The following is a 26,902-nucleotide window of genomic DNA, read 5'->3' as shown; positions in this document are numbered from 1 at the left end:
AGCCTTGCAGTAATTTTAAATAGATTGGTTACTCTGATGTCTGTCTCTCTCTTAGTCCTCCGACAGACTGGTGACCTGCCCAGGTGTGCTCTACCTACTACTACTGGGACAGGCTCCTGCCACCCACCCTCCCACTGTGAACCTCAATTGAATAGGCAGAAGAAAATGAATGGATAGACTGACATTTTTTTTAAATAGTTCTAGAAATCTGAGCTGCTGGTGTGTCCTTGAATTTTGTGGTAATAATATTAGAGCTAGCAATCTTTCTTACAGAATCTCTACTATGAGTCACTACTATGTTTACCTTAAGGCCTGGACAAATGTGTTGTGTGAAGGATATAAATCAAATCAGATACTGACTGTTTACAGTTAAGCAACATATTCATATTTAATTGAAATATGAATGAATTATCTTTTGATTCCTGATTTCAAGATAGTTTTTATGGAAATCATGTTTGGCTTTTTGTCATTTTATATCTTTTTTCAGTTTGCCAGAACAGTTCTCCATAGTCACTGTCCATATGGGTCAGTGGGACCAAGAAGCACTCTGCTAATGCGTGGATTCAGACCAGCAACATCCAGCAAGACCCAGACAGCCTTTTCTATCTCCCTGCTCGAGTTTTTTGTCTGTGACTGGAGAGTCAGATTTTTGTTGAGGCTGGAGGAACAGCCTCACACTTGTAGAGGTAAGACAGTTTGCAGAGATCTTTTAAACACCCTCCCACCCTGGCTTTTATGTGGTAGATTTCTTATCTGAAACAGTAATATTTCAGTGACTGATGTTTATACTACAGGTTAATACACTCTACAGATCCCTGATGGGAGAATCATTACCTCTGCCAACAAAGAAGCCTGTTTGTTTGTTTGTTTACAGTGTGATGATGGGACATCATGCACTGCATCTTCAAAGTTTGTCTCTTGGTTATTATTCATACACAGTAATGTGAAGTATGCTTTTATCTATAACTAGATTTTGCAGCTGTTGCAACCTGGTGTTCTTCATGTATGGGGGCTGTTTGTGTCTAAATGTTGGATGATGTGTATCTTGTGTTCTCTGGGCTTTGTTGTCCTCAGTCTTTTTGCAGGATCAGAAAACAAAACCAGAATTGCTGGAAATACTTCTTTTCCAGTTGGTTGATGATAAGACTGTGACACAGGATACCACCTTTGGTCTTGTGAGGAAGCAAAGCTCATGAAGAAGTGTGATTAAATTGTAACTACATGTATGCTGCTGAGAAGGATTTACAGGGATACCTGCAGCCAAATCCAAGCCTCCTCAGGTTAGTTGAAGTTGCAGAATGCTATAGGACTGAGACAGGTGAGGCATAAAATGTTTGATTAAACGGATGAAAAAGAGAAGTTTCTTCCCTATAATTATCACTTTTTTAAATCTTTAGCAACTTCAAGTCTGCCAGCATGCTGACGTCACAGAAAGAAGAAAAGCAGCTTGACTTCACAGTGTTATTTGTGTTTTTTGTCATCATGATCTCCCCTGAAGTTTATCACTATTAGCCAAGTAGTAAGTCCACAATTCTGTAATGAATATTCTGACTTTGATCATGGTTGCAGAATATTTTAATAACATACAATATTATTTTTTGTAATTCATATTTTTTCTGTTAATCAAAAATTGTACATTTCTGTGTGTGTGTGTGTGTGTGTGTGTGTGTGTGTGTGTGTGCATATGTATATATATGTATATGTGTATATATATAAAAATAAAATTTGTGTGTGTGTTTCTGTTATGGTTTTGATAAATTTGACACCTGTCTGTTCAATGGATTGCTAAAACTAAGAGCTAGTTTGATCTAAATTATCCAAACTCGAGCTCTGTTTCTTCACCTCTGTGTGGGTGATCCAATTTCCTACAGGCTGGCAGAGTAGCAGTTTGTGCTCACAGATGGTGATGGTGTGGAGGGACGGTGGTGTTTTCTCAGAAGAACTAGCAGAGTCAAAAAGGGCACGAGTCCATCTCACCACCTTGACTTCCTTACTGATGCTTTTCTGCAATGCACAGAGGAAGTCAACCCAGATTTGTCCAGTGCAGTGCTATGAAATGTATATTTTACATCTTCTATGCTTACAGATATGTTTTTCTTGACAGAGGCTCTGCAGAGGTAAGACAAAGCAGAGAAAATTACTGATTTACTGATTTTACTGAATTACTGATCTCTCATCAGAGGCAGCAGATAAACCATCCACAGCTAAAAAAGGAATAGTTGTTGATGATTTAGAAATTAATGTTCTTTATGCAGGCAAATGTTGTACATAGTATGTGCTTTACATTTTACTGTGATATTTGATGCCTGATATTCAGTAGGAATGGAGAAATTGAATAAAAGGGAGATGTTTTTATTGTTTTTGTTAATGAAAGGAGTAAATCTTTAATTGTATTCATTTGCTTGGTTATTTTAGGAGTGTTTCTGAGTGAGGGAGAGAGGAGTCGTCATCATCCAGCTTCAAAGAAAAGGACAAAAATGAACATCCAACTCTGACCGTAATACGAATAAAGCATTGCATGTGTGTTTTCAAACTGTTCCTCAGATGGGCAGGATATGACTATTGGACTGTCTAACCTGCCAACTTCAAGAAAGGCCTGAGACAAGTGACAAAAGAATAGAGCAGCATTGAATGACCACCACACATGAGCATGTTCCTGCAACATTCAGCATCTGATCCTTGTTCATCTGTGTGCGTCTGCTTTTGGTAAGTATAGTTACTTAACTACAGTAACTATTGCGCAGTGACTCTAAACACATGGTCTCCATTTCTAACAGCCTGTCAGTTATTTTAGAAACCATGTGGTCACCTGACCTAACACTGTTTCTTCTTGTTCCCCTTAATGTTGAAGTGTCAAATGTCAAACAGCCTGAAAGGAAACTACACCAGTGTCTTGGATGTTTCATCAACATGTGTCAGACGCTGTTCCTGCGTTTCATGACAACATCACCAGAGACAGCCCGCCTACCTCAGGACCCCGCCAAGTCACGCATTGGTCATAATGCGCAATTCTGTTTGTTTTCATCTTTACCAGCCACACTCTAAATGCAATTAAGAAAAACACTTTAGAAATCGTCATTTTTCTCTTTTGTAATTGATGATAATTTACTGAATATACTCAGCTGTTTCCTATTGTTGCGTCAGACATTGCTTTAAGTTTTTCAGTGCGCAGTTATTTTTTTTTTACAGCTGTTTGAATTCACTTTACAGCTGTTTGAATTCACTGCTTCCGCGTCGCAGGAGCCTATCCCAGCTTTCAAAGGGCGAAAGGCGGGGTACACCTTGGACAGGTCATCAGTCTGTCGCAGGGCTAACACACAGAGACAGACAACCATTCGCACTCACATTCACTTCCGCATTCACACCTTTGGGCAATTAACCCCATTAAGTGCATGTTTGGGCTGCTTGTCTTTCTGTTTGTAACCGCTGCCTGTTTTTGACTAAAGATTTGGATTTCTGACTTTAACACAGCCTCTGTGTGTCCTCCCTTTGTGTGCTCTTCCTCTGTGAAGGTGTCACAGATTCATTTTATTAACAGCTTTCCCACAGTGAGTTGCAACAGCATTTATTCATAGCACATTTGAGAAAGATTCAGATTAATACAGTGATATTAAAGTCAGAATTATTCTGACAGTGTGCCACTGTGAACTATTATCTTTCATGAGGTAAATTTTGGAGTTCAGTATTTCAAAGCAGCAGTTATAAAGAATCATATTGGCATTAGGAGTGTAGGTAGGTAAACCTTATTCATGGCATAAGGTAACAAGGTAAAAAAAAAAAAAAAATTAAATGGCAACAGTCTAAATGTAAGTGCAACCTAAACTCCACTTCAATAAATTATATGCATTTGCAAATAGTCATTCAGGACTGTAAAACATGAACTACAGAACCCAGAGTCTCCATCATTAAACCTCTGATTGCTTCATTTTTCTATTTTATATTAGATACTTTAAAGGTTTTAGTAAAGTTGCATTGTCATTTGATCTACCGAAAGGAAAAGGAGAACATCTGAACTGAATCCAGTCAGCTGAAATCATAAAGATAGAAACAATAATTCAATACAGTGTCTTAGCTTAGCCTGTTACAACTGTTGATACAAGCTCAGTATAATTAACACTCAGAGTCAGGGAACACCAGTGTGGGAACTAGTAGCTTTTATGATTTTAGGTTTGAAGTCATATAATTTTCATCCATCCATCCATGTCTTCATTTAATTCAGGAGGAAGAAATGTCAGGTTGGTGCAGGCTGCTTAGATGCATTTGGTCCCATGCTGTCTTTAACTAAATGACTTGGTTTACTTTGTGGCTAGGCTGTATGTGGGTTTATATCATGTTATTTGTAGGTACCTGTCACCTCTTGGGGTTAGCAAGTTTCTCCATGAGCAGAGCTTCTAGCCCTTCTAGCTTCTAGCACATCTGTGGCTGTTTTAACAGGAAGAAGCTTCTAGCAGACCCAGGTTCAGGGAGGGACATCCATGTGCTACAACCAGTTGGGGGTGAGGTAAAGGGAAGACCCACTTCTTCATATCTGATTGCTGTTGAGATTTTTTTTTTAATTATTTTCTCCAGAAATATTTCAAGAAAATATTTTCAGGCTTAACACACACACACACACACACACACACACACACAGAGAGAGAGAGAGAGAAATAATTAGAAAACATGCAACAAAGAATACCGCCAGTAGGGGCCGGTACTCTTTGCTTTATGGGTTAAAAAAAATGAAGGATCAAAACTTGTTAATAATCATTCCTAAACACAGATATAGGGGCCTATGTGATATGCAGAAATCTTCGCACATGGGCAGAAATGTTGCTTGCTGAAACACATCAAATATATACATATATATATATATATATATATATCCTACAACCACGATTACCGACACTAACAAGCTGATCTACACTACGGCAGCAGTGATCAGTGAGATGCTTGGCTACAAGTTGAACAGCCACAAGGGCAGTACCCTCCATGGAGAAGGAGGCTAGAGGGCAAGATCAAAGTAGCACGAAGGGAGGTTAGCCAACTAACGGAGTTGCAGAAAGGCGCAACAAAGAAGGTGCATAAGAAATACAACAAGCTGTCCATACCTGAGGCCTTGGAAACTGCCAAGCAAAGACTCACAGCCTTGGCCAGCCGCTTGAGGAGGTACACCAGAGAGATAGAAGGCAGGAGAATAAACCAGCTGTTCTCCACAGAACCAGCAAAGGTGTACTCTCAGTGGCAAGGGAACAATAATAACAGAACAGCACCACCAAGGCTGGAGACGGAGCAATACTGGAAGAGCATATGGGAGAAAGACACAACCCATAACGGCAATGCTCAGTGGCTAGTGGATCTGAGGGCAGACCATAGCGACCTCCCTGAACAGGGTCCAGTAACCATCACAGTGGCAGACATCCAAGAAAGGGTCTCCAGTATGAAGAATTGGACAGCACCAGGCCCCGACATGGTTCACGCCTACTGGCTGAAGAAGCTGACTGCACTCCACGAGCGTCTGGCAGCACAAATGAACCAGCTGCTAGTTAACGAGAGACACCCGGAATGGCTAACCGAAGGTCGGACGGTCCTGATCCCCAAGAACCCCAAGAAGGGACCGGTCCCATCCAACTACCGACCAATAACCTGCCTCAGTACTACATGGAAGCTCCTGTCAGGCATCATATCGGCTAAGATGAACAGGCACATGGGTCAATACATGAGCGGGGCACAGAAAGGGATTGGCAAGAATACCAGAGGCGCAAAACACCAGCTACTGGTAGACAGAACAGTCAGCCGAGACTGCAAGACCAGACTGACCAACCTGTGCACAGCCTGGATTGATTACAAGAAGGCCTATGACTCAATGCCCCACAGCTGGATACTGGAATGCCTAGAATTGTATAAGATCAACAAGACCCTAAGAGCCTTCATCAGGAATTCAATGGGGATGTGGCGTACAACACTAGAGGCCAACTCCAAGCCCATAGCACAAGTCACCATCAAGTGCGGGATCTACCAAGGAGATGCTCTGTCCCCACTGCTGTTCTGCATAGGCCTGAACCCCCTCAGTGAGATCATTAACAAGACTGGCTACGGATACCGACTACGGAACGGAGCGGTTGTCAGCCACCTCCTGTACATGGATGACATCAAGCTGTATGCCAAGAGTGAACGAGACATCGATTCACTGATACACACTACCAGGCTATACAGCAATGACATTGGAATGTCATTCGGACTGGAGAAGTGTAGTCGGATGGTAACAAAGAGAGGGAAGGTAGTCAGAACTGAGGGGATTGAACTACCAGAAGGCAACATTGCAGACATAGAGGACAGTTACAAGTACCTGGGGATCCCGCAAGCGAATGGGAACCATGAAGAGACCGCTAGGAAAGCTGCAACCACCAAGTACCTGCAGAGGGTCAGGCAAGTCCTGAGGAGTCAGCTGAACGGTAAGAACAAGATCCGGGCCATCAACACCTACGCCCTGCCCGTGATCAGGTACCCTGCTGGGGTAATAGGCTGGCCAAAGGAGGAGATAGAAGCCACTGACATAAAGACAAGAAAGCTCCTTACCATGCATGGAGGGTTTCACCCCAAGTCCAGCACCCTGAGGCTGTACGCTAAGCGGAAGGAAGGGGGCCGGGGACTGGTGAGTATCAGCACCACAGTCCAGGATGAGACAAGAAACATCCACGAATACATCACGAAGATGGCCCCAACTGACAGCGTGCTCAGTGAATACCTCAGGCAGCAGAAACCCAAGAAAGAGGAGGAAGGCGAGGAACCATCATGGAAGGACAGGCCCCTGCACGGTATGTACCACCGGCAGATAGAGGAGGTGGCTGATATCCAGAAATCCTACCAGTGGCTGGACAAAGCTGGACTGAAAGACAGCACAGAGGCACTAATCATGGCAGCACAAGAACAAGCTCTGAGCACAAGATCCATAGAGGCTGGGGTCTATCACACCAGACAAGACCCCAGGTGCAGGCTGTGTAAAGATGCCCCAGAGACAATCCAGCACATAACAGCAGGGTGCAAGATGCTAGCAGGCAAGGCATACATGGAACGCCATAACCAAGTGGCCGGCATAGTGTACAGGAACATCTGTGCCGAGTATAACCTGGAAGTCCCGAGGTCAAAATGGGAGATGCCCCCAAGGGTGATGGAGAATGACCGAGCTAAGATCCTGTGGGACTTCCAGATGCAGACGGACAAAATGGTGGTGGCTAACCAACCGGACATAGTGGTGGTAGACAAACAGAAGAAGACGGCTGTAGTGATCGATGTAGCAGTTCCGAATGACAGCAATATCAGGAAGAAGGAACACGAGAAGCTGGAGAAATACCAAGGGCTCAGAGAAGAGCTCGAGAGGATGTGGAGGGTGAAGGTAACGGTGGTCCCCGTGGTAATCGGAGCACTAGGTGCGGTGACTCCCAAGCTAGGCGAGTGGCTCCAGCAGATCCCGGGAACAACATCGGAGATCTCTGTCCAGAAGAGCGCAGTCCTGGGAACAGCTAAGATACTGCGCAGGACCCTCAAGCTCCCAGGCCTCTGGTAGAGGACCCGAGCTTGAAGGATAAACTGCCCGCAGGGGCGTGCTGGGTGTTTTTTTATATATATATATATATATATATGTATATATATATATATATATATATATATATATGGAAAGAGAGAGAGGGAGAGAGAGAGAGAGAGAGAGAGAGAGAGGGAGAGAGAGAGAATGATAATGTGAATCTGTGACACATCCACACATCCAACTTTCTAATATTTAGTATTTGCTTTGGTTTATTAATAATTACCACTTTCTGTCTATTCCCTTGGGGACTTTACCAGCTCGGGAAGTTGACATAATGATAGTATGCTGTTACACAACAGTCCACACACACCATGCTCCAGAGGTGTAGGTCCTGCAGCTGGTTGGCTGAGCCCTCAGCTGACAGATGAGCAATCGGCTCTTCCTTGAGGAAATATTCAAATATCTGAAGAAAACAGGGCAGGAAGCGGGGGAAGTCAGCTGAGGAGAAAGTTCACTTTCTGTCCGACGCTCACCGCTGAATGAAAGTGCACAATGGCGGGCAAAGGGAGCGTTTGCTCGGCCGGAGAGAGCCAGCTTCAGGACTTCTTAGAATCGGACTCTGACCCGGAGGGGGAACCCGCTCGGGTGGCCGGCACCGGGCCGTCGCCCGAATCTTTCCCCCGCACTCAGGTGATCCACAGCGGACACTTCATGGTATCCTCGCCCCACAGCGACTCTGCAGCGCGGAGGAGGAAGAGTGGAGGGTCTCTGAGGTACGACTTTGACACGGTGAACAGAACGGGGTGTCAAACGTACCGCTACGGTCCACTCAGCTCCGGGAGCCTAAGCATCGACCCCACTCTGACCCGCCTGTTCGAGTGCATGTCACTGGCCTACAGGTGGGTCCCCTTTGCGTGTAGTCGGGGGGAAAAATGAAGTCGGTTCAGCAGCTTTTTAATCAGCATTTTTATTTTCAGCTTTCTGCTTGTTCACTTTAGCTAAACCTTGTGGAAGAAAATATCTCCAAAGAATGTGAAAGTGTCTCATTCTGAGCTGATATTTAAAGCAGTGATATGCACAGGATCTGCTGCAGTCTCTGTTTTAAAATAAGAGTATTTTAAATTAACTGAAGCTCACTAAACGAACTAAACTAAACCACATTTTTAAATATTTCTTTTTAATATATATATTTCCCTTCAAACTCGATAGTTAAGGTTGTGGTTGTTTGTGTATATGTGTTGTCAGTCTGTTGCATAACCAGTTTGGAAATTTTCACCCAAAAAAAAGTGGACTTTGATTCTAGTTGGCAGGACTGGACAGAGGACAGTGTGACTGATGCAAAGGAGAGAAACTCCTGACACGATGCCCCAGAAATTTGTTTTTCTGTTTGAGAGCAGCCATTTGTTACAAGATGTCCCAAAGAAGCTCCTGCATATGAACAACTATAGCAGAGGAAGCCGCCGCACTTAAAACAAACCAAAGACCAAAGAAACCTCCTTATACTCTCTAAATGTGCTTACGTTTCAGTAACATCAAACTACTCATAGATTTTTCATTTACTTAAAAAATGAGGACCACTTTCTTTGAAACCGTGTTTATAAGAGCTGTCATCAACCTTTGGTCCAAAGAAGACTTTTTTAAATTAATCTGCTGTCGCTGGGTGGAAAATTGCATTTGTTTATAGGTCTAGTTTGATAATAGTTGGACAATGAATCCTGAAACAGTGCCACAATTTGTCTTAGAAACACAAAAAATATAGATTTAAAACAAGTAATATATATATATATATATATATATATATATATATATATATATATATATTTCTTTTTTTTTTTTCTTTTTTTTTTCCAAGCCTATGACATAGCCTCTTATTCCGCACAGATTGCTGCTCCGCTTTCCGCTATTTATCATTAACCAGACTGATGTAAAGTGGTTCCTCTGCTGATTGCTCTTTGTTTTTTCCGCAATATGCTGTCTCTGCTGTTTGGGCTGAATAATACGGAGCCATGTCAGTCCATTAAAACCAGGTTGAGAATGATTTCCCCAGGCTTCCTAGCAACTCCTTGAGCACCTCACATTAGGAGTCCTCTTCTCAGCAGGCAGAGAAAAAGCGAGGGAGGGGGGGGGGGGGGAGAGAGAGAGAGAGAGAGAGAGAGAGAGAGAGAGAGAGAACCCGGTATAGCCTGGTTGTATACCGGGGAATAAGGTGACTGGCTACTATTAGTCAAAATCAGGACAGGTTTGCGCAGGCTTGAGGCAGTGTTCCCATTGTTTTTCTAAAAGAGTCAATTATGCATGTTTATGACTTTTTTTCCACAAACATCATGAATGAAAGGGCTTTCACATTTTCCCCTAAACAATTACATATTCCACCTTTCTTTTCTCCACAGTGGTAAGATAGTCTCTCCTAAATGGAAATCTTTTAAGGGTCTGCGGTTGCTGTGGAGGGATAAGATCCGTCTGAACAATGCAATCTGGAGAGCATGGTTCATTCAGTGTGAGTGCTGGTGCTTTTTTTTTTTATAAATTGTGAGACTAGAAGAACCTGGTGACCTAACATGGGTCGAGAGAATCCACATTTCACCAGAATGAATGTCTACACAGCAGCTGATTTTCTTGTCTTTTTTTACTCTCTATGCTGGGCTCAGATGTGGAGAAGAGGAAAAACCCAGTGTGCGGCTTTGTGACCCCGCTGGATGGCTTGGAGGCAGATGCGCATCGAAAGCCCGAAGTGAGTGAATGAATGATGTAGGTCTTGCAAGTTTTGGCTAATCCTTGAAAAACAAACTAACATACTTGGTGTTTCTCTGGCATCGTGTCAACAGGCGATCATATTAGAGGGCAGCTACTGGAAGAGAAGGATTGAGGTGGTGATCAAGGAGTACCATAAGTGGAGGATTTACTATAAGAAGAGGGTGAGTGCTCACCTTCTTCATTGTACATCTTTAATCTGTCTCTAAGTCAGCTTACCAGTACCTATTGGTTGGACAGTTTGTCACGTTGTCATAGTCCCCAAAGGATGAACCTCAGTGGCCCCAGTTTCCAACACATTTACCTGATCAAAACTGTAATTAGTTAACTTAAAATGATGAGCCAAGAAACAAAAAACATGGTTCATTTTCCACACTCGTTCTGTCTTTTCCTCCTGCAGCTTCAGAAAAAGAAGGATGACATTCTATTAATGCTTCAAGAGGTAAGTCAGAAGCCACACATTACTTTGTTATTGCTACATTATTGCAATATTGCAAGCAAATTAAAGTCGACAAGTATCGACTTTGATGAGTGGAGGCTGAAGCTGGCCAACTGACCCAGCGTATATTGTAATGTGTGGGTGACCTGCTGGCATTGTTTACTTTTGAATGTCCTTTTAGTGACATACGACCACTAAAGTCCACCAAGTGACTATTTTTAGCATTTGGATTTAGCCTCTCTGGCTGAACAAGGGAGAAGGGGAGAAAAAAAGGGAATTAAAAAAGAAAATAGAAATGGGCAAAACAACTTGGGCTGTGCGTCACAACCTGACACATGAAGGCAACTGACCCAGCTAACTGCCTGCTGCGACAATACCCATAACTCTTTATCTTTATTCAAGAAAAACAGTAAAAAAAATGAATGTAACCTGATCAAATGTGACCTACTTCCATCAGCACTTGGTAAAAACCGGGCAGCAGAGGGGCAGTGGCTTTCATCATAGTATTCCTCATATTTCATCTTTCATGGGCTCTAATTTTTCATTTTCCTGTAGATGTGCTGTGGCACTGGAGGTCCAAGCTTTACTTGAGGTCAACATTAGGAAAACTCCAATAATAATGCTGCGTCTGACCCGTGTTTTGATAGATAACACGGCAAGGCCAATATCAGCAAGTAGCTAACAGGTCAAAGATCACTTCACTGTGTTTTTATGCTCTGAGCACTCATATTCTTATCACACCATTCTCTTAACAGATTACATTTAGTGCTTAGAAAAACACTAGTCAAAAGTGTGTATGTCGTATACTGTAATCATGTCATATATGCGGTTACACAGTTACAGTTGTGCACTTTTAACCTGTGACAGCACTAGTCTGAAATTTAATTGGCTTTACATTTTTAACATCAACCACTTTCTAATAAAGTAGAATAGTAAAATAAAGTTCAGAGTATTATCTACAGTGACAATGTATTTCAAGAGATTTTTACACAGTTCATTTACAGACTGTAGCGGGGTGTGGTTATGTGGCTCAGTTGCACGGGAGGGGTGGAGCAGTGGGTTCAGGGGAAGCTGAACCTGAGCTGTTCTTCAACACCTGGTCACACCTTCCCTATTTCAGTAGGTTGCTGGGACCTGAAGGATGTAGTGTGTGGTGTGGCCCGAAGAGGGCAGCTGGAAAACTGCTCTAATAATAGCACGAAAAAGACTGAGAATTAAGATCACTGGACTTGCAACATTAGCCCTTATATTCAGTCAGTCTGAGAGTCAAATAATATCTGATTAGGTGATAATGCCGTGTAAGCGAGTAAAGTTTATTTTTATAGCTCTTTGAAAGGAAAAAAATTCACACTCTGCAAAAGGGAGACGCACACATAAGTAAACAAAATGAACACACACTACAAGCACTGTACACTCTGAACCATCAAATAATTTACAGAAAAATCTAATGTTTTGGAATACATTATTTAATGAACCTTCTGACAAGTATTTAAAAGAGCGAAATTTGCATATAGGAGTTTTAATTAAGATTTTTTTATTTACATCTGGGACTTTTGTGCAATTTATTGCTTAACATTTGTGCAACATATTTAGGCTTTTCAGGGAAAAGCAATCACACTGATAATGTAGCGGTCTCAAAACCTCACAAATACGATCCACTTGGTGTTACAGGGTTAAGCTGCCCATTAAAACAGGCACAAAGACAGTCGAGCTTTTCTGCAGTTTTGGAGCTAAGGTGTGGAAGGCACGATCACTCTCAGTGTTTGGATGGGCACACAGAACCGTGAGAAGACCCCTGTCTGAGGACCTGAGAAGCCAACTTGTAGTGCAGGGATGGAACAGTTCAATAATGTAGGTGGGCCCCCTGGAAGGACCAACGTCGTTGAATGAAATTCAAACTTGATAGGTAGGAGATGCAAAAGTTTTAAAAGTGGGGTAATGTGTAGGGTAGGGTAAGTTTCACTGATGATTTTTATAATAAAAAATTGCATCCTTCTGGATACCAAAGTTGAGTTAGATTTGGATCTAGTAGAATCTCTTTTGAAACGAAACTTCTCACCAAACGATGTAAACGCACCCTGTAGATGCTGCAGTCTTTCAGCCGCTCATATGCATGTGTGTATTTTCTCCAAGCAGCATCAGTTTGTGTTTAACAGGGGCCTCTTCCAGTTTGCATGCACGTGTGTGTGTGTGTGCAACTCCCAGAATTAGGTCAGGGACAAAAGGCTGCCGCTCTTATTGAAATGGTGAGACATCAAAATAAAGAAATGAACAAAGCAGACATAATGAAAACCTGTGAGGGCCCAGTGTTTCTGAACAATGTGTTAAAACAGCTTTTTCATGATGCACCCCACTTGCACACGCGCGCACATATACACATACATGTGCGCACAACAATCTTACCTCATTTCTGCTCGTGCGTGCTTGTATTCTAAGAGGGGATGTCGTGTGCTCAGACGTAATCAGAAATAGTTTCCGGCTCAATCTGGTGGGCTTCCCTATAAATGTGGCCCCAAGCTTAGAAGTGGAAGGTAAAGGCAGAGTAGAAGATCGGGGTGAAACAAAGCATGTCAAACAGGCTGGCTGTGGCGCTTCATTTCTGTGAGTTGTTCACTGGGTTTGAAAGAAGCAGAAGGGGCAGAAGGGGGACAGCTTAGCGCATGTTTCCTGTTGAAGTTGTCAATGCTGTAGGTTTTCAGTTTTGTTTTGTGTGTAACTGGATATTGTTTTGTTTTTTCTGCTGTTTTAATATTAGTTTTGAGAGGCATTTTTTCATTTATTAGCCGAACAAATGTGGCACTAAGTTTTCATAGAGCACCAATTGCAGGCACAGATTGGGAGAACCAGAAGTCATTGATGAATTAGGACTTTCCAGCTCTATTTATGTTGAGCCCCTAATGGATAGATCTGGGATTAACTTGGCATGTCAGATCCTGTAAGTGTTCTGATTCCTTGTTGGTGTTCTGCAGGGTCAGATCTGCCAAGCCAGGCAGGATAAATGGTCCTATCAGATCTACCAGGAACCCGAGGCTGTCCCCGCGGAGGCCCACATGTTTGACCTGGACTGTCTTCTGTCCGACATCTCTGACACCCTGTTCACCATGACACAGAAGTCGTGTCCCTGGACCAGTGAGCGACACAACAGTGAGTAGTAGACTAATTTGTGGAATGACTTTCAGCAGGGACTAGTCTCAAAACTTGCAGAATTTGATTGGAAGCATTTAAAAGCAAGGGTGATCGTAGGGTGCACCCTGCATGGATTAAAATAATTGATTCCAATTAGCTGTCACTGGGCTGAAAATTATATCCCAGTTTATTTTACTTTTTGAATCAAATAAATTGCCCAAAATGATATTTCTAACTCATGTCTGTCATAAACAGGAGCTTTAGGGACAGATTTTCAGAAAAAAGGAACATAATCATAGAGATATGGTTGGACTATCTCTCATTTTAAATGTGGTCCCGTTTTCAGACATGTATGCCCTTTCCCCCCCAAAAAAGGTAAATAACAGCAAAATGCATTTATTTTCAAATAATAAAAAGTTAAATTTGACTGAAAATAATACACGGGCATCATATAAAATGCTGAGAAATTGAGAATTTTTTTTTTCTTTAAAATTTGATAACAGCAACATATAAAGGTAGGGATTGAGGCCTGTTTACTGCGGTGCTACATCACCTGTTTGTTTGTTTGTTTGTTTGTGGGTTTTGTGTGTGTTGGGGGGGGGGGGGGGGGGGGGGGGGGGGTTAACAATAGCCTCTCATCCATTCGCACTCAGGTTTCCAACACTCTCATTATCTGTCTGTTCAAAGTATGGCTTTACCCAGCAGATGGTTGTCCTAGCTTAAAAAGATGAAAACAAAAAGGCAACATGGATCAGCACGTCTAAAGCTCAGTCAGAGCTGGGGACTATCGGGCACAATAAATTTTGGAGTCTGTGCCGCTTTCCAAGCCATCTCACAGTGACAAGGCAACAACAAGGCAAAGCAGGAAGTCACCATCAACACTTTGTTTCTTGTGCAACCTAAACAAACAAGATATGTGATTTCTTCAGCTAGCAGGTGGACAGGTTGCCTATAAAAATAGCCAGCTGGCTCTTTCTGCCAGTGTCCAGTTTTTGCTAAAAACAGCCTTTGATGAAAGATCCACTGACTCTCAGCAAGAGAGCAAACAAATCCAAACTATGCTTCAATATAATGTAGAAGTATTTCACTTTCTAAGCTCCTACCTCATTTTGGTGACTCTGTCTGCTGGTCACATAGGTTAGCAATTCAGCCAATGAAACCCACCTTACAAATAAGGAAATTCCCTATGATGAAAGACGACCTGTCAAAAAAATACACAATAGCACTAGAGCATTTCTTTCTCATGCGTGCATCTATTATTATGTTCTCTTCCACTTCATCAGCATACACCAATAATGCTGACATGATTCAGCCAGGCTTGACTCCACTGCAGCCCAACCTGGATGATTTCATGGATATACCAGGTACTTTCTACCCTTTCATATGTCCATCTCTTTATCTGTTAATGATGTAAATGTGGAGAATTGATTAATGCATCCGATCACTGGTTGATTACAGTTAAATGCTTGCTGACAGTGCATGATATAGTGTGAAGAGTACATGAGTTTTTAAGATTAGATTCTTATCAGCCATATTTGGATGATGATTATCTTAATCATATTTTTGTGGTACATAAATTAGGTTTATGTTCCAGATGTTCATGAGTGAAAAAACCTTGAGGGACACTCTGATTTGTGCTGTGTCAGCAGTATGTTGTTTGGCATTCATGAGTTAAAGGATTGTCAGAGGCAGGGTTGAACTGGGGAAAATGGGGAAGTGGAAGAGGATGTATTTAACCACTATTGCTACTTTTGGCACCACCTAGAAACTGGGGGAAATAAATATTGATGGGCTGGAAGATGGCAGATTTTTTTTTGTTTGTTTGTTTGTTTTTAGCGAATAGCCAATGAGCTTTGGCCATTTTGAATACTAAACAAGTACATTTCTGATGTTTATCTGTAAAAATCAGAGAGAAAGTTGTTTTTAATCAGTGAGCAGATACACTTTTCTATTTTTTTTATAAAGTGAAATTGTGTTGTTACCTTAATTCCTATTGAGCTGTAGCTTTTAGGTCTGTGATTTCATTTAATTTTGATTGGATTTTATAAATTCATGGTGTAGGGAGCTAACATCACATAAATTAAGCTGGAATGAATGAAAGTTGCACTAATTTTCATTAGATGGACCAACACTTGGCTTTACACAAGTTTCACTGCTGCTTTGTATCATTTAGAGGTATAAATATGCAACTGTTAGCTAGCTTGACGGCTTTAAAAGTGATAGCATAGGTTTTACAAATGGCTGAAAGTTAATTGATGCAGGGTTAAGTAAATGTCTTTGTAAAACATGTAAACATCTAAATGTAGAGCACCTAACTTACCAAGCTGACACTTACTGCACAGGAGACAGTATAGTGTTATGCCTGGGGTCTGCTTTAGTCTTTATACTGAACAGTCAGCCTGCAGCGATAGAGGAGCAAAGCTTCAGGCAGGAGGAAGGAAGAAGGTTAGAGTTTAGTTTCTTGCTCAGGGCAACAACGGCTGTGATTTTTCTGGCCTTTGTATTACTTTCAGTGATGCAATCCAGCAGCCCCATGGCTACAAGTCAGTCTTTGTAACCAACAGGCAACCTGTTGCCCACTGCTGTGAGTGTGTGTGGAGTGAGTGTTTGTTCTCACTGTCCTGACAGGGTCCTGAGGCATCAGCTGTGTAGTGGCTTTTCTTTTTTATTACAGTTTCCAGGCAGGTAATATCTGTCAGAGCAACACAGCCATGAGATTAATTAATGATTTCTCTGTATCTCTCTTACATGGAAATACTGAGGTTTCTTTTTACTGAGATAAAAAAACGGAGCTTTTGGTATTTATTACCTGTGACATCATTAGGAGTTCTGAACACTGTGTCTTGATGAAAGACACTCAGTTCAGGAAAAGTTGGGGTTACTGCCTGTTTGACTGAAGCCAGTTAATATTTGATTCCTCAAACCCTTAAATAACACATGAAAAAATTTTTTTGCTTACAGCTGGCAGCCTGCCAGCATAGTTATAAAACTATGTGACCTGGCAGATAAAATGCAAATACCCTGACTGATCATCTCATGCAGAGAGCTTCACATTGTGTGACGGTTTATTTTTCCATTTTTGTTCCTTGTCTCTTTTGCCTTTTAAAATAAAGACAAAAGAGACACTATACTGCAAAAAGTCTTGTTGCATTCTCAGTCATCCAGGAAAGTAAATCTCCAAAAGTTGAATCTGTTCATCTGGACGTAGCGTTTTGTGGGAGAAACCTTTCGTCACTCATCCAAGTGACTTCTTCAGTCTCAGCTGACTGCAGGTTTCCCCAAACGTTATAAACAGTACATTTGCATAATGACTGAAACCAGCCCACTGAGGGAACAATGGGCTGTGAGGTCCATTGTTCCCTCAGTGGGAACAATCGAAAAAGTAAGTATTCACTTACTTTTTGCAAGTGAATACTGCAAAAAGTATTCACTTGTCTGCCTTCACATGCAAATGAACTTAAGTGACATCCCATTTTTAATCCATAAGGTTTAATATAATGTTGACTCACCCTTTGGAGATATGACAGCTTCAGCTCTTCTGGGAAGGCTTTCCACAAGATTTAGGATTGTTTATGGGAATTTTTGACCATTCTTCCAAAACTCCATTTGTGAGGTCAGAAACTGATGACGGATGAGAAGGCCCAGCTTGCAGACTGTGCTCTTATTAATTTCAAAGGTGTTCTATGAGATCAGGACTCTGTGTAGGCCAGTTAAGTTCCTATTACTGGAACTAAAGGGCCGAGCCCAACTCCTGGAGAGCAATGCCACAGCATAATTTTCAAACTTCCAGTTTTAAAACCACTAACAGTTGATTTTGGAATATTTAGTAATGAGGAAACTTTAAGACTGGACTCACTGCACAGGTGGCATCCTGTCACTAGAATTCACTGAGCTCCTGAGAGCGACCCATTCTTTCAAAAATGTTTGTGGAAGCAGTCTGCACACCTAGGTGTGTGATTTTTTTATTTTATTTTTTTTTTATATATACCTGTGGCCATGAAAGTGACTGGAACACCTGAATTCAGTGATTTGAATGGTTGTGTGAATACTCATGGCTGTACAGTGTAAGTACTAGTGATATACGATTTCTAGAATAAGGCATCTGCAAAAATTTCCAGTGACACACTGGTTTTTATTGGAATGCTACACTGGTCACTGTATATACAATGTAAAAGAAACTGCAGTACACAAAATACAAAATCCTTATTTGGTGTAACTACTGTTTCTTCAGTTGTCCACCAGAGAGCACTATCCTACTTTCCATGTATTGTGTTACCATGAAGTAAAATCTAAGGAAAAAGTGTGTGTGTGTGTGTGTGTGTGTGTGTGTGTGTGTGTGTGTGTGTGTGAGCCACTGGCAGGCCATTTAAAAGTAAAAAGAATATTTCTATCATTCATTAGACAGGAAGAAGGGGAAGGACCATGTAAGTTTCTACTTCCTATGTCCTTTTCAGCATAAAGTTTGAGTTACTTATGCACAGATGATTAACATGTCGGGTATTTTGTTATGTTGAATGCCCATATATGTTACATGTACTTTATTTAATTAGATTATTCTTTTAAATCTTCCTGCTGTATCAGTGCCTTTTCCAGCTGATATTCTAAATAACATACTATATATACTGTACTCTTTCTCAGATATCTTTATGAACAGCCGTGGCCAGCCCACCGAGCACACTGGTTTTGCGGACTGTAGCTATTTTGAGAGTTCTTCTAGTGCAGCGTTTGCTCCAGTTCCCTCCCCTGTGGCAACAGCTCCCCAGCTTCTTATCGACACGCAGCTGGCTCAGGTACTGCTGCTGTTATCAGCTTCTTCTGCTTGTGTTTACTGCTGCAGGATTATTCCATTATTCCAACATCTAATGCTATTCTTGTTTAATCAGTAAAACACATTTATTTTTTCTTTCCCAGCCCAATCTACCTTCTGACAATCTGCCCCACCCCTCTATATCTAATACCCGGCCAAACCAGACCAGCTCTGTCCAGGATTGTGGAGAATACCACACATCCGACATCATAACAGAAGCCATGCCTTATGGACATCAGTCATACCACGATGCACCTGTTTCTATAGCATTTAGCAGCAGCACTGAGCAGACGGCCTCTGCAAGTATTCCCTTTTTGTACCCATTGCCATGCCACAAGTTTGGTTACTGTACGATGACCAGTGGGACCTCTACTGTCATCACTCACACAGCCTCCACCATGGGGGCTCAGGGTGCTGCGCAGCAGGCTCACGGATACCCTCACACAGGGGACATGTACTCCCAGACTCCCTGCCACTCTCTCTCTTACCCGGCTGTCGTATCTGACCCGGTACATGCAGCGCTGCCCTCTGTCACAGCAGCTCACTGCTTCTCGGTGCCAGAGCAGGTGACATTTACGGGGGCCAAAGGGAAGCATAAGCAAAAGACAGGAGGGCCGAGGACAGCTGCCCCCCCTGTACTTCCATCTGCCCCACCACCCACTAGCTGTTTGGCTAAACTGCTCTCCACTGGGGCTCATGAACGTGAGTGAATTCTGACATGTTCTTCCTCATCTTGTATGTAAAACAAAAATAAAAAATGCAGTGGGCCTATGTTAAATTTTTGATTTTTGTGTTTTCAGGAAAGCCAACCCTGGGATTTAATACTGCTCCAGTGACAGCCAAAGCTCAGAGGTCATCATCCTCTACCTCCTCAGTGAGTGTGGAAAACTGGCTTAGCACAGCATGTCAACAAGAAATAACTGATGAACTTTAGTCACTTTTACCAAGTGCTACTGGAGAATGGATATTCATATCCATAAGGCCACTCAGCATTGTGTTACTGATATATGTATTTAAGTATGAGCAACTGAAGGAGTGCTGTGTGCTGGACATAGCAAGCGGTCTCTTTTCAGCAAGCAGATTTACATCCATTATAAGTTCCTAATCATTTTTATAGGCGTTGGTTAAAACCTCTGCTCTAAATACTCTGTGCCACATCCTTTCAGGGGAAAGTGATTTCATTTTTGTGAGACAGGTCTTCTAATTGGACACGATATGTTGCTCAGCAGACAAGCAGATGCACACATGTAGGTGGAGCGTCATCACAGCTGCAGCACGGGGCCAGTTGGTCGGTAGGGATCCCTGTGTTGACACCTCTGCAAAGCCAGAGTGCCACCCTGGGCCACAGTGGACCTCACACCAGCACCTCCAAAGCCTCTGCTGTGTCTGCCCTGCTTACCCACGGTACCTCAGACACTGGCACAACCCTCCTCGTTCCCAAGACTGAGAAACTGTCACCTGTTCAGCTCTACAGCACTGACAGGAGCAGCTTAACTGGTAGGACCTCACTGCTTCAGGGAGTGATACAACCCCATTTACAAAAAAGTGGTACAGAGGGCAATGACTTGCAAATCTTAAAAACCCATATTTGATTTACAGTAGAATGCAAAAAAAACTATACCAGATGCTTAACTGTCAACAGGTCAGCACAATTTGATAAACTGCACAAAATGTAAGGAAATTAGTGGGTTTGGGGTTTTTTTTTTGTTTGTTTGTATGTTTGTTTTTTAAACTAAATGTGGTTTGTGCCCATGAAAAATGTGCCATCTTCTCTGCAAATGACAAACAGCTTGTTCTGCTACTGACTCTTGTGTAGTGTAATTTATTATCAGCAATTTAACAGTTTATCCATTTAACAAACAGGGGCCTTAGTAACATGTGGAAGAACCATACACAGCCGTAACAGCCTGGCACCACTTCCTCATGCTGGTCACCAGCTGGACCCACGGTGCTGTGGGATGGCATCACATTCTTCAGCCAGCATTTGTTGTCAGCCTGTGGGGTTATGTTGGCTGACTATGACTTGTTTCTTCAGACTTTAATCCTCCAATACAATGAACAACATAGCATTTGTAGAGAAGTAAAGTTTTACATCGGTGCAACCTGCTCAACCCAGAAATGCATTTTCCCTGGAAATGTGTCTTTCCAGCAGTATAAAATTTATTGCCACGAAGCATTATTACAACAAAGAAATAATCAAGTAAGCACAAATTTAAAATTTCTGCGTTTTTTTGTTTGTTTGTTTGTTTTCATTTAATGTTTTCATTTAATTTGTTTTATGGACCAATTTTAAAGTAATGTTCATCAGCATAAAAGCATGAAGACCTTGACTATCTCTTGACTACTTGTACATTACATAATGTCATCAAAGGTTTCTGAGTATGGGGAAATCTCTGTGTGTAAGGTGCAGCACTGATAATCAATGCTGGATGCCTGTGATCTTCAGGCTCAGGGGGCACTGCATTAAAAACGGGAATGATCACTGCATGGAGTCAGGAACACTTCCTGAAAGCTTAAAGCTCTGATGTGCAAAGAAGAAGCTATATGTGAACAAGAAAGTGGTGTCATTTTAACACTGAATACACAAGCAGCTGTTAAAGAATGTTACTGTAAACATTAAAAGTCACAGAGCACAGTCTGACTGCTTCAAAATATAAATATTTGTTGTGCTGTGACAGGAACTGACAACTAACTAATAAGAGATTCACTTGCAGAAACTAATGAGCAGCTGATAAGTGAGTTTATTCTTTTAGAATCAAAGTTATCAGTTTTCCTGCTTGAGCACTGCAGAGTAAATGTTTTTTTTTTATTATTATTATTTATTACGCTGCAGCTCATGACCAAAAAGAGAAACTAAATCTAAATGATCAATCTTAATTTGCAAAATGCTGCTTTGTTATCAGGCTTCTGTGGGGTCTCAAATCTAAACTCATCATTCAGTAAAAATGTTATTTTCACTCATCCCAAGTCCATTTACAGTGCACCCTCATTATTTAACAGTTATATCTATTTATGGTTGATGGACATTTTGTCAATTTTGGTTGCCCAAATTTATTACACAGCCTATTCACAAACCTACCATGATAAAAAGTATCATATAGTGTAACAGTTTAATAGTTTTTGGCCTCTGCACAGTTGGAGGCTGGGCTGCTGCAAGCCACTTAGCAACCCACCCCCAACCCAAGCTCCTTCTTTACCGCTCTCCTCACCTTCACCTTTCCTGCTATGAATGTTAAGTGGCACATTGAATGCAAAGCCCCAGTGGAGAGCCATTACACCAAAGATAATTACTGCAGATAAAAATATCAATCTTCTTTTGAACTTAATGTTCCTGACTGAATTTGTACTGCTGAAGCCTTAATTAAATGCCAGCATCCACAGCCAAAACATGTCTAGCTGATTTAATGGATTAAAAACTCATTACTGCGGGGTTTGACGTGCATAGGGGCATCTACGTTCCAACAAATATAATACATAAATGCCATGCATGTTATTTATTTTTTCTCTAGTTAAGTTTCCAACACATCCAGGACAAACATCACCACCAAACCCTCTAGACAAAGCCTCCAACCTGGAGTCTCCACACTCAGGGTTCTCGGGATATGGAAAGCTAGAATCAAGTAAGGTAGGACATCCTGGATATATTCTTTTTTATACATATAAATATAATCAAGTCCTTGTTAAGTGATGAGTGAGAACATAGGAGTCTTATTGCTATCTAAGTTTGTGAATGTGTGTGAAGTGTGACATATATATTTATGAGCTCTGCTGTGTGCAGCAAACAGACACCAGGAGGATAACTCACATCTCAGCAGAGCAGAAGAGGCGTTTCAACATCAAACTGGGATTTGACACTTTACATAACCTCGTGTCAACACTGAGCTCTCAGCCAAGCATAAAGGTACTGCGAAAACATGCGTTGCTGCATTTTAGATGGATATGCTGAAAGTTGGATACAGTAGAGTTACTGCAGAGTTTAATGGGAAAATTGTAATATTTAACATGCAAATGCTAAGTCTTAGCATTAACAGTGCAACCAGATTTGAGCTTGTCGATTTAAATAATTATTCATAATGGTGAATAATTATTGTCAATCATCTTATCATATGGGATTACCATACATCAATCAATCATATGATTGATGTATGGTAATCCCTCTCTCTGCTGTGTGCAGATCAGCAAAGCCACCACACTGCAGAAGACCGCCGAGTACATCACTAAGATGCAGCAGGAGAGAGCTCAGCTGCATGAGGAGGCTCAGAAACTGAAAGAGGAGATCCAGCTCCTGAACACTGCCATCAAGTGAGACCTTTAGCTAAGCTCAACCTCTGCCTGTGCGTATGTTAGCAGCCATGTGAGTGTATGTATGTCCTGAATTGCAGTTTCTACCTCCTACTGATCTTTTTATTCAGTTGTGGTCAGAAGTTTGCATACAGTGTTGGGAAAGTTACTTTTAAAATGTATTCAATTCAATTCAATTTTAATTATATAGCGCCTAATCACAACAACATTTTATTTTGTAAGGTAGACCCTACAATAATACATACAGAGAAAAACCCAACAGTCGAATGACCCCCTATGAGCAAGCACTTTGGCAACAGTGGGAAGGAAAAACTACCTTTTAACAGGAAGACACCTCCGACAGAACCAGGCTCAGGGAGGGGCGGCCATCTGCTGCGACTGGTTGGGGTGAGAGAAGGAAGACAGCATAGAAGACATGCTGTGGAAGAGAGCCAGAGATTAATAACAAGTACTATTCAATGCAGGGAGGTCTATTAACAAATAGTGAGTGAAAAAGGTGATTGACAAGAAAAAAACGCAATGCATCATGGGAATCCCCTGGCAGTCTACACCTGTTGCAGCATAACTAAGGGAGGATTCAGGATCACCTGGTCCAGCCCTAACTGGTTTAGCAAAAAGGAATGTTTTAAGCCTAATCTTAAAAGTAGAGATAGTGTCTGTCTCCAGAATCCAAACTGGAAGCTGGTTCCATAGAAGAGGGGCCTGAAAACTGAAGGCTCTCCCTCCCATCCCTCCACTTCAAATTACAGAATACATGCCCCAAAATGTATTTTGTAATGTATTCCATTACGTTACTCAATGAGAGTAATGTATTCTAAATACTTTGGATTACTTAATATATTATCATGCTTTTTACTACTTCATGAATGTACTATTGCTGTGTGATTTATTACTATTACTGAAGGTTACTCACCATACCAATTCCAACTAGATTTTTAAATCTTAATATAAAATGAGTAACAGTAGGGTGGACATTAGGTAAGGCTGTACTTTTGGAGTGATCTTGTATAGAAAACTATTCCGCGTGTATATAAAACACGTCCGCGACTCCGAACCGTAGTAAAGGGACCTCTGTAAAGGGACCTCGTAGTAAAGGTACCCCTGGCACGGGATCCGTGTCGGGCTCGTAACCAAAAACTTGCTTTACTTTGTTGTCTGGGTCAACTTTGCTAGCGGGAGACAGAGAGAGGCATTGAAAGGCTCCTCCAATGGAACTTACTGTTTCAGAGGAAAACTGATACTCTGAATACCACCTTTTTAAACGGTACTGGTAACAGAATACAGTTACTCATATTTTGTATTTTAAATACGTAACTCCGGTAAATGTATTCCTTTACTCCCCAAAACTGTTTGCATATACATTTAATGATTTCTTTGCCAGGGTAGAAAGATTTCCCAGCATTTAATAATTTCAAAAAGTTTGAATTTTTTCAGGATTTTCTCTGTTCCACAGATAGTCAAATTATACATTCAGGCTCAAATATATACATACAGACATATCTTTTAAAAGGTGGTGCTGAAGGTTCTACACTGTTTATTTTATTTTATTTTTTATTTTGACAAGGCCAATGTCTTTAACTTCTCATTAGTGATCATGATGGACTGGTAGTTTCCTGCTTCCTGTCTTTGCCAACATATAAAGAACTTATTTTACAGAACTCACTGGATTAACCAGTACTCAGAACAACAGGAGTACTGTACCTAGAGTCAAAGCAACTCAAAATCGAAGGTGAACTGCAGATTTACACAAGTTGGGAAGAGCTCTTGGAGTCATTTCCAAACATTTGCAGATTCCAAGATCAGCACTTCAAACAGCTGTATGTAATTCACAAGTTTCAGTATTCAGGTGTGTCACCACTGTTCTAATTTGTAGACTATGCTTAAAAACCAGGTTTGTGTGAAGAAACCAATTTAAATGCATGCTACCGAGTCTGCCAAGAAGAGTGGTCAAATATATAGCCAAAGTTATGCTAGATGGTTGTTAAGGGTTACCAAAGACATCTGGTCAAGGTGCAACTTGCTAAGGGACATTTAATCAGATTATTTAGGTTGTGTGTGTGTATGTATTTCAGTCTGAATGTATAATTTGGGTGTTTGTGGATCAGAAAAAAAAATTGTGCACACAATACTCTTTTTCTTGTTTGTTTGTTTTTTTAAGTCATTAAGGATGTACTCTGTAAATCATTCATCTCTGGAAAAAACTCGAAGAAATTATTAAAAAACCCAAATTACCATGACATTTGTACCTAGTATTAATACATATGGTCACCAAGTTAGTGAGTTTTCAACAATCCAATCTTCAACAATCCAATCTTATCCTGCTTACATGAAGATGCTCTGGACTGCCTGTTGACTCTGCTTATTTCTTCGTACAGTACGTGCCAGCAGCAGCTACCAGCCACCGGTGTCCCCATCACACGGCAGCGCTTTGACCACATGAGAGAAAAGTTCAGGGAGTATGTCCGTGCACAGACTCTGCAAAACTGGAAGTTCTGGATCGTATCCTTATGCATGTGTGAAAGGTTCATTGGAAACAATAAAATGCCAAAAACTTTAAAAGGCTGGCCAAAACAACACAAAAAAACAGCAGTATAATTAGAGGCTGAGTAAATGTTCCACTCTTTTCCTGTGGGAAATTCCTATATTCCACATTGTTTCATTGTTTTCAAAACATCATTGGTGAGAATCCAAATAACACACTTTGGTACAGTACATTCCCAGGACTTGGCTTGTTACACATTTAAAATTTAACAATATAGTTGTAGTTTAAGTTGTAGTTTAGTTTACTGTAGTATATAGTTTGGAAAAAGCACAGTTATTTTCAATTTGGGTGTCTCTTAGCTGATGAAATCTACCCACCTTTGCTCCATATACTGCAGATGAAAATGAATGGTCTTTTGACAGTAGTAGTTTTGATTAAACCATTAAAAACACTTTATTATTGCAGTGTTGTTCTCAGTGACATGTCCTATTAGCACAGTAAAGGTGGGCACTGTGGTTTATTTTATTTTGTGTTTCATACACTTGCATGTCCACATATGGTTGACATGTGTTATGAGATCTTTTTAACGAATGGTTGACATATTTAAACTGGGGAAGCCAGTTGAAGCATAAGCATTGAAGGATATGTACTGTTTGTTTTGTAGGGTTTTTTTTTTGGGGGGGGGGGGGGGGGGGGGGGGGGGGTTGTTTTTTGTTTTTTAAATGCATATATTAAGCAAGATATAAAGTAAAGCCAAGCTTATCCTTTTATCACTACGTCTTTCCTCAACTTGGTGGCAGTTCAGTATCATCATTGAGCCGCTGTTTGAGTCATATAATGGAATGGTGTCAACTGCCAGTGTGGAGGAGCTGTGTCGATCCACTCTGTCCTGGATGGATCAGCACTGTTCACTGCCTGCTCTAAGACCCAGTGAGTCCCTTATACCTGCAAATCTCAACTGCCCACACTTAAATACAGCATGATAGCAAGATTAGTTAACTTGTCTTTGTACTTTCTTCACGTGTTCTCTTCAGTGGTTCTGAGTTCACTCCGTCTCTTGAGTACCACCACGGCCATCCTGACAGATCCCAGCCTACTGCCCGAGCAAGCCACACTCGCTGTAACCCAAGGTGACCCCGCTGCTGTCCTGGACCACTCCTTACAGCCTGTGCCTCGGCAGTGATATACACCCCATGTTACCTTTGAAGAGAAGACTGAACGGAAACCCTTCAGAAGGCACAGGAGACCACATATCACAGGGCAGCCTGTGGAATGATTTAAAAAAGTCTCTGCTCAGAGACTTTTAATAATGCATCAGATTCTCAATAAAAACTGTAATGTACAATAATTTGTGAACCAAACCCTTAGTTAACTGCAACTGTTATATGCATATATATACACATATATGTATATATATGTATATGTATATATATATGTATATGTGTGTATGTATATATATCTATATCTATATATCTATATCTATATATA

At 41.3% G+C, this 26,902-nt stretch overlaps 2 protein-coding genes across 5 annotated transcripts in view; both read left to right on the top strand.

Annotated features, from left to right (window-relative positions):
• ar (androgen receptor) overlaps nucleotides 1-8,930 on the top strand; it is a gene marked incomplete at its 3' end in the record, with an annotated part of 38,544 nt that extends 29,614 nt beyond the window's left edge. Inside the window, 3 exon segments of the mRNA NM_001279615.1 lie at nucleotides 2,107-2,115; nucleotides 7,472-7,489; nucleotides 8,921-8,930. Of these exon segments, the coding sequence (NP_001266544.1) occupies nucleotides 2,107-2,115; nucleotides 7,472-7,489; nucleotides 8,921-8,930 (37 nt within the window).
• On the top strand, nucleotides 7,849-26,786 carry mlxipl (MLX interacting protein like). Of its 4 annotated transcripts, none has more exons than XR_003221896.1 (17): nucleotides 7,849-8,406; nucleotides 9,898-10,004; nucleotides 10,156-10,238; nucleotides 10,333-10,422; nucleotides 10,659-10,700; nucleotides 13,667-13,841; nucleotides 15,107-15,187; nucleotides 18,462-18,613; nucleotides 18,735-19,332; nucleotides 19,431-19,504; nucleotides 19,857-20,127; nucleotides 22,140-22,255; nucleotides 22,409-22,531; nucleotides 22,805-22,932; nucleotides 25,308-25,431; nucleotides 26,220-26,344; nucleotides 26,449-26,566. XR_003221896.1 is itself a non-coding variant. In XM_019354387.2 (17 exons), exons 1-17 carry the CDS (start codon nucleotides 8,060-8,062, stop codon nucleotides 26,595-26,597), a joined length of 2,790 nt encoding a protein of 929 aa, XP_019209932.1. In that variant the 5' UTR covers nucleotides 7,851-8,059; the 3' UTR covers nucleotides 26,598-26,786. The 4 variants fall into 4 exon arrangements, 3 of the variants coding, with proteins under 3 accessions (XP_019209932.1, XP_019209934.1, XP_019209933.1); XM_019354387.2 differs by having other exon boundaries at nucleotides 7,851-8,406; nucleotides 26,215-26,344; nucleotides 26,449-26,786; XM_019354388.2 differs by having other exon boundaries at nucleotides 7,852-8,406; nucleotides 19,860-20,127; nucleotides 26,215-26,344; nucleotides 26,449-26,786.
• Nucleotides 26,787-26,902: the final 116 nt, after the last annotated feature.

This window comes from Oreochromis niloticus, linkage group LG10, assembly GCF_001858045.2.
Source record: "Oreochromis niloticus isolate F11D_XX linkage group LG10, O_niloticus_UMD_NMBU, whole genome shotgun sequence".
Classification (NCBI taxonomy): Eukaryota; Metazoa; Chordata; class Actinopteri; order Cichliformes; family Cichlidae; genus Oreochromis; species Oreochromis niloticus.
This window is presented reverse-complemented; position numbering and strand designations above follow the sequence as displayed.

What these genes read in the sequence shown, in the direction of transcription:
- mlxipl (XM_019354387.2), top strand. Translation starts at nt 8,060, where the DNA reads ATGGCGGGCAAAGGGAGCGTTTGCTCGGCCGGAGAGAGCCAGCTTCAG. An exon ending in CTCCACTGGGGCTCATGAAC is followed by an intron (nt 19,333 to 19,430) that starts GTGAGTGAATTC and finishes TTGTGTTTTCAG; the next exon opens with GAAAGCCAACCCTGGGATTT. An exon ending in AAAACTGGAAGTTCTGGATC is followed by an intron (nt 25,432 to 26,214) that starts GTATCCTTATGC and finishes ACTTGGTGGCAG; the next exon opens with TTCAGTATCATCATTGAGCC.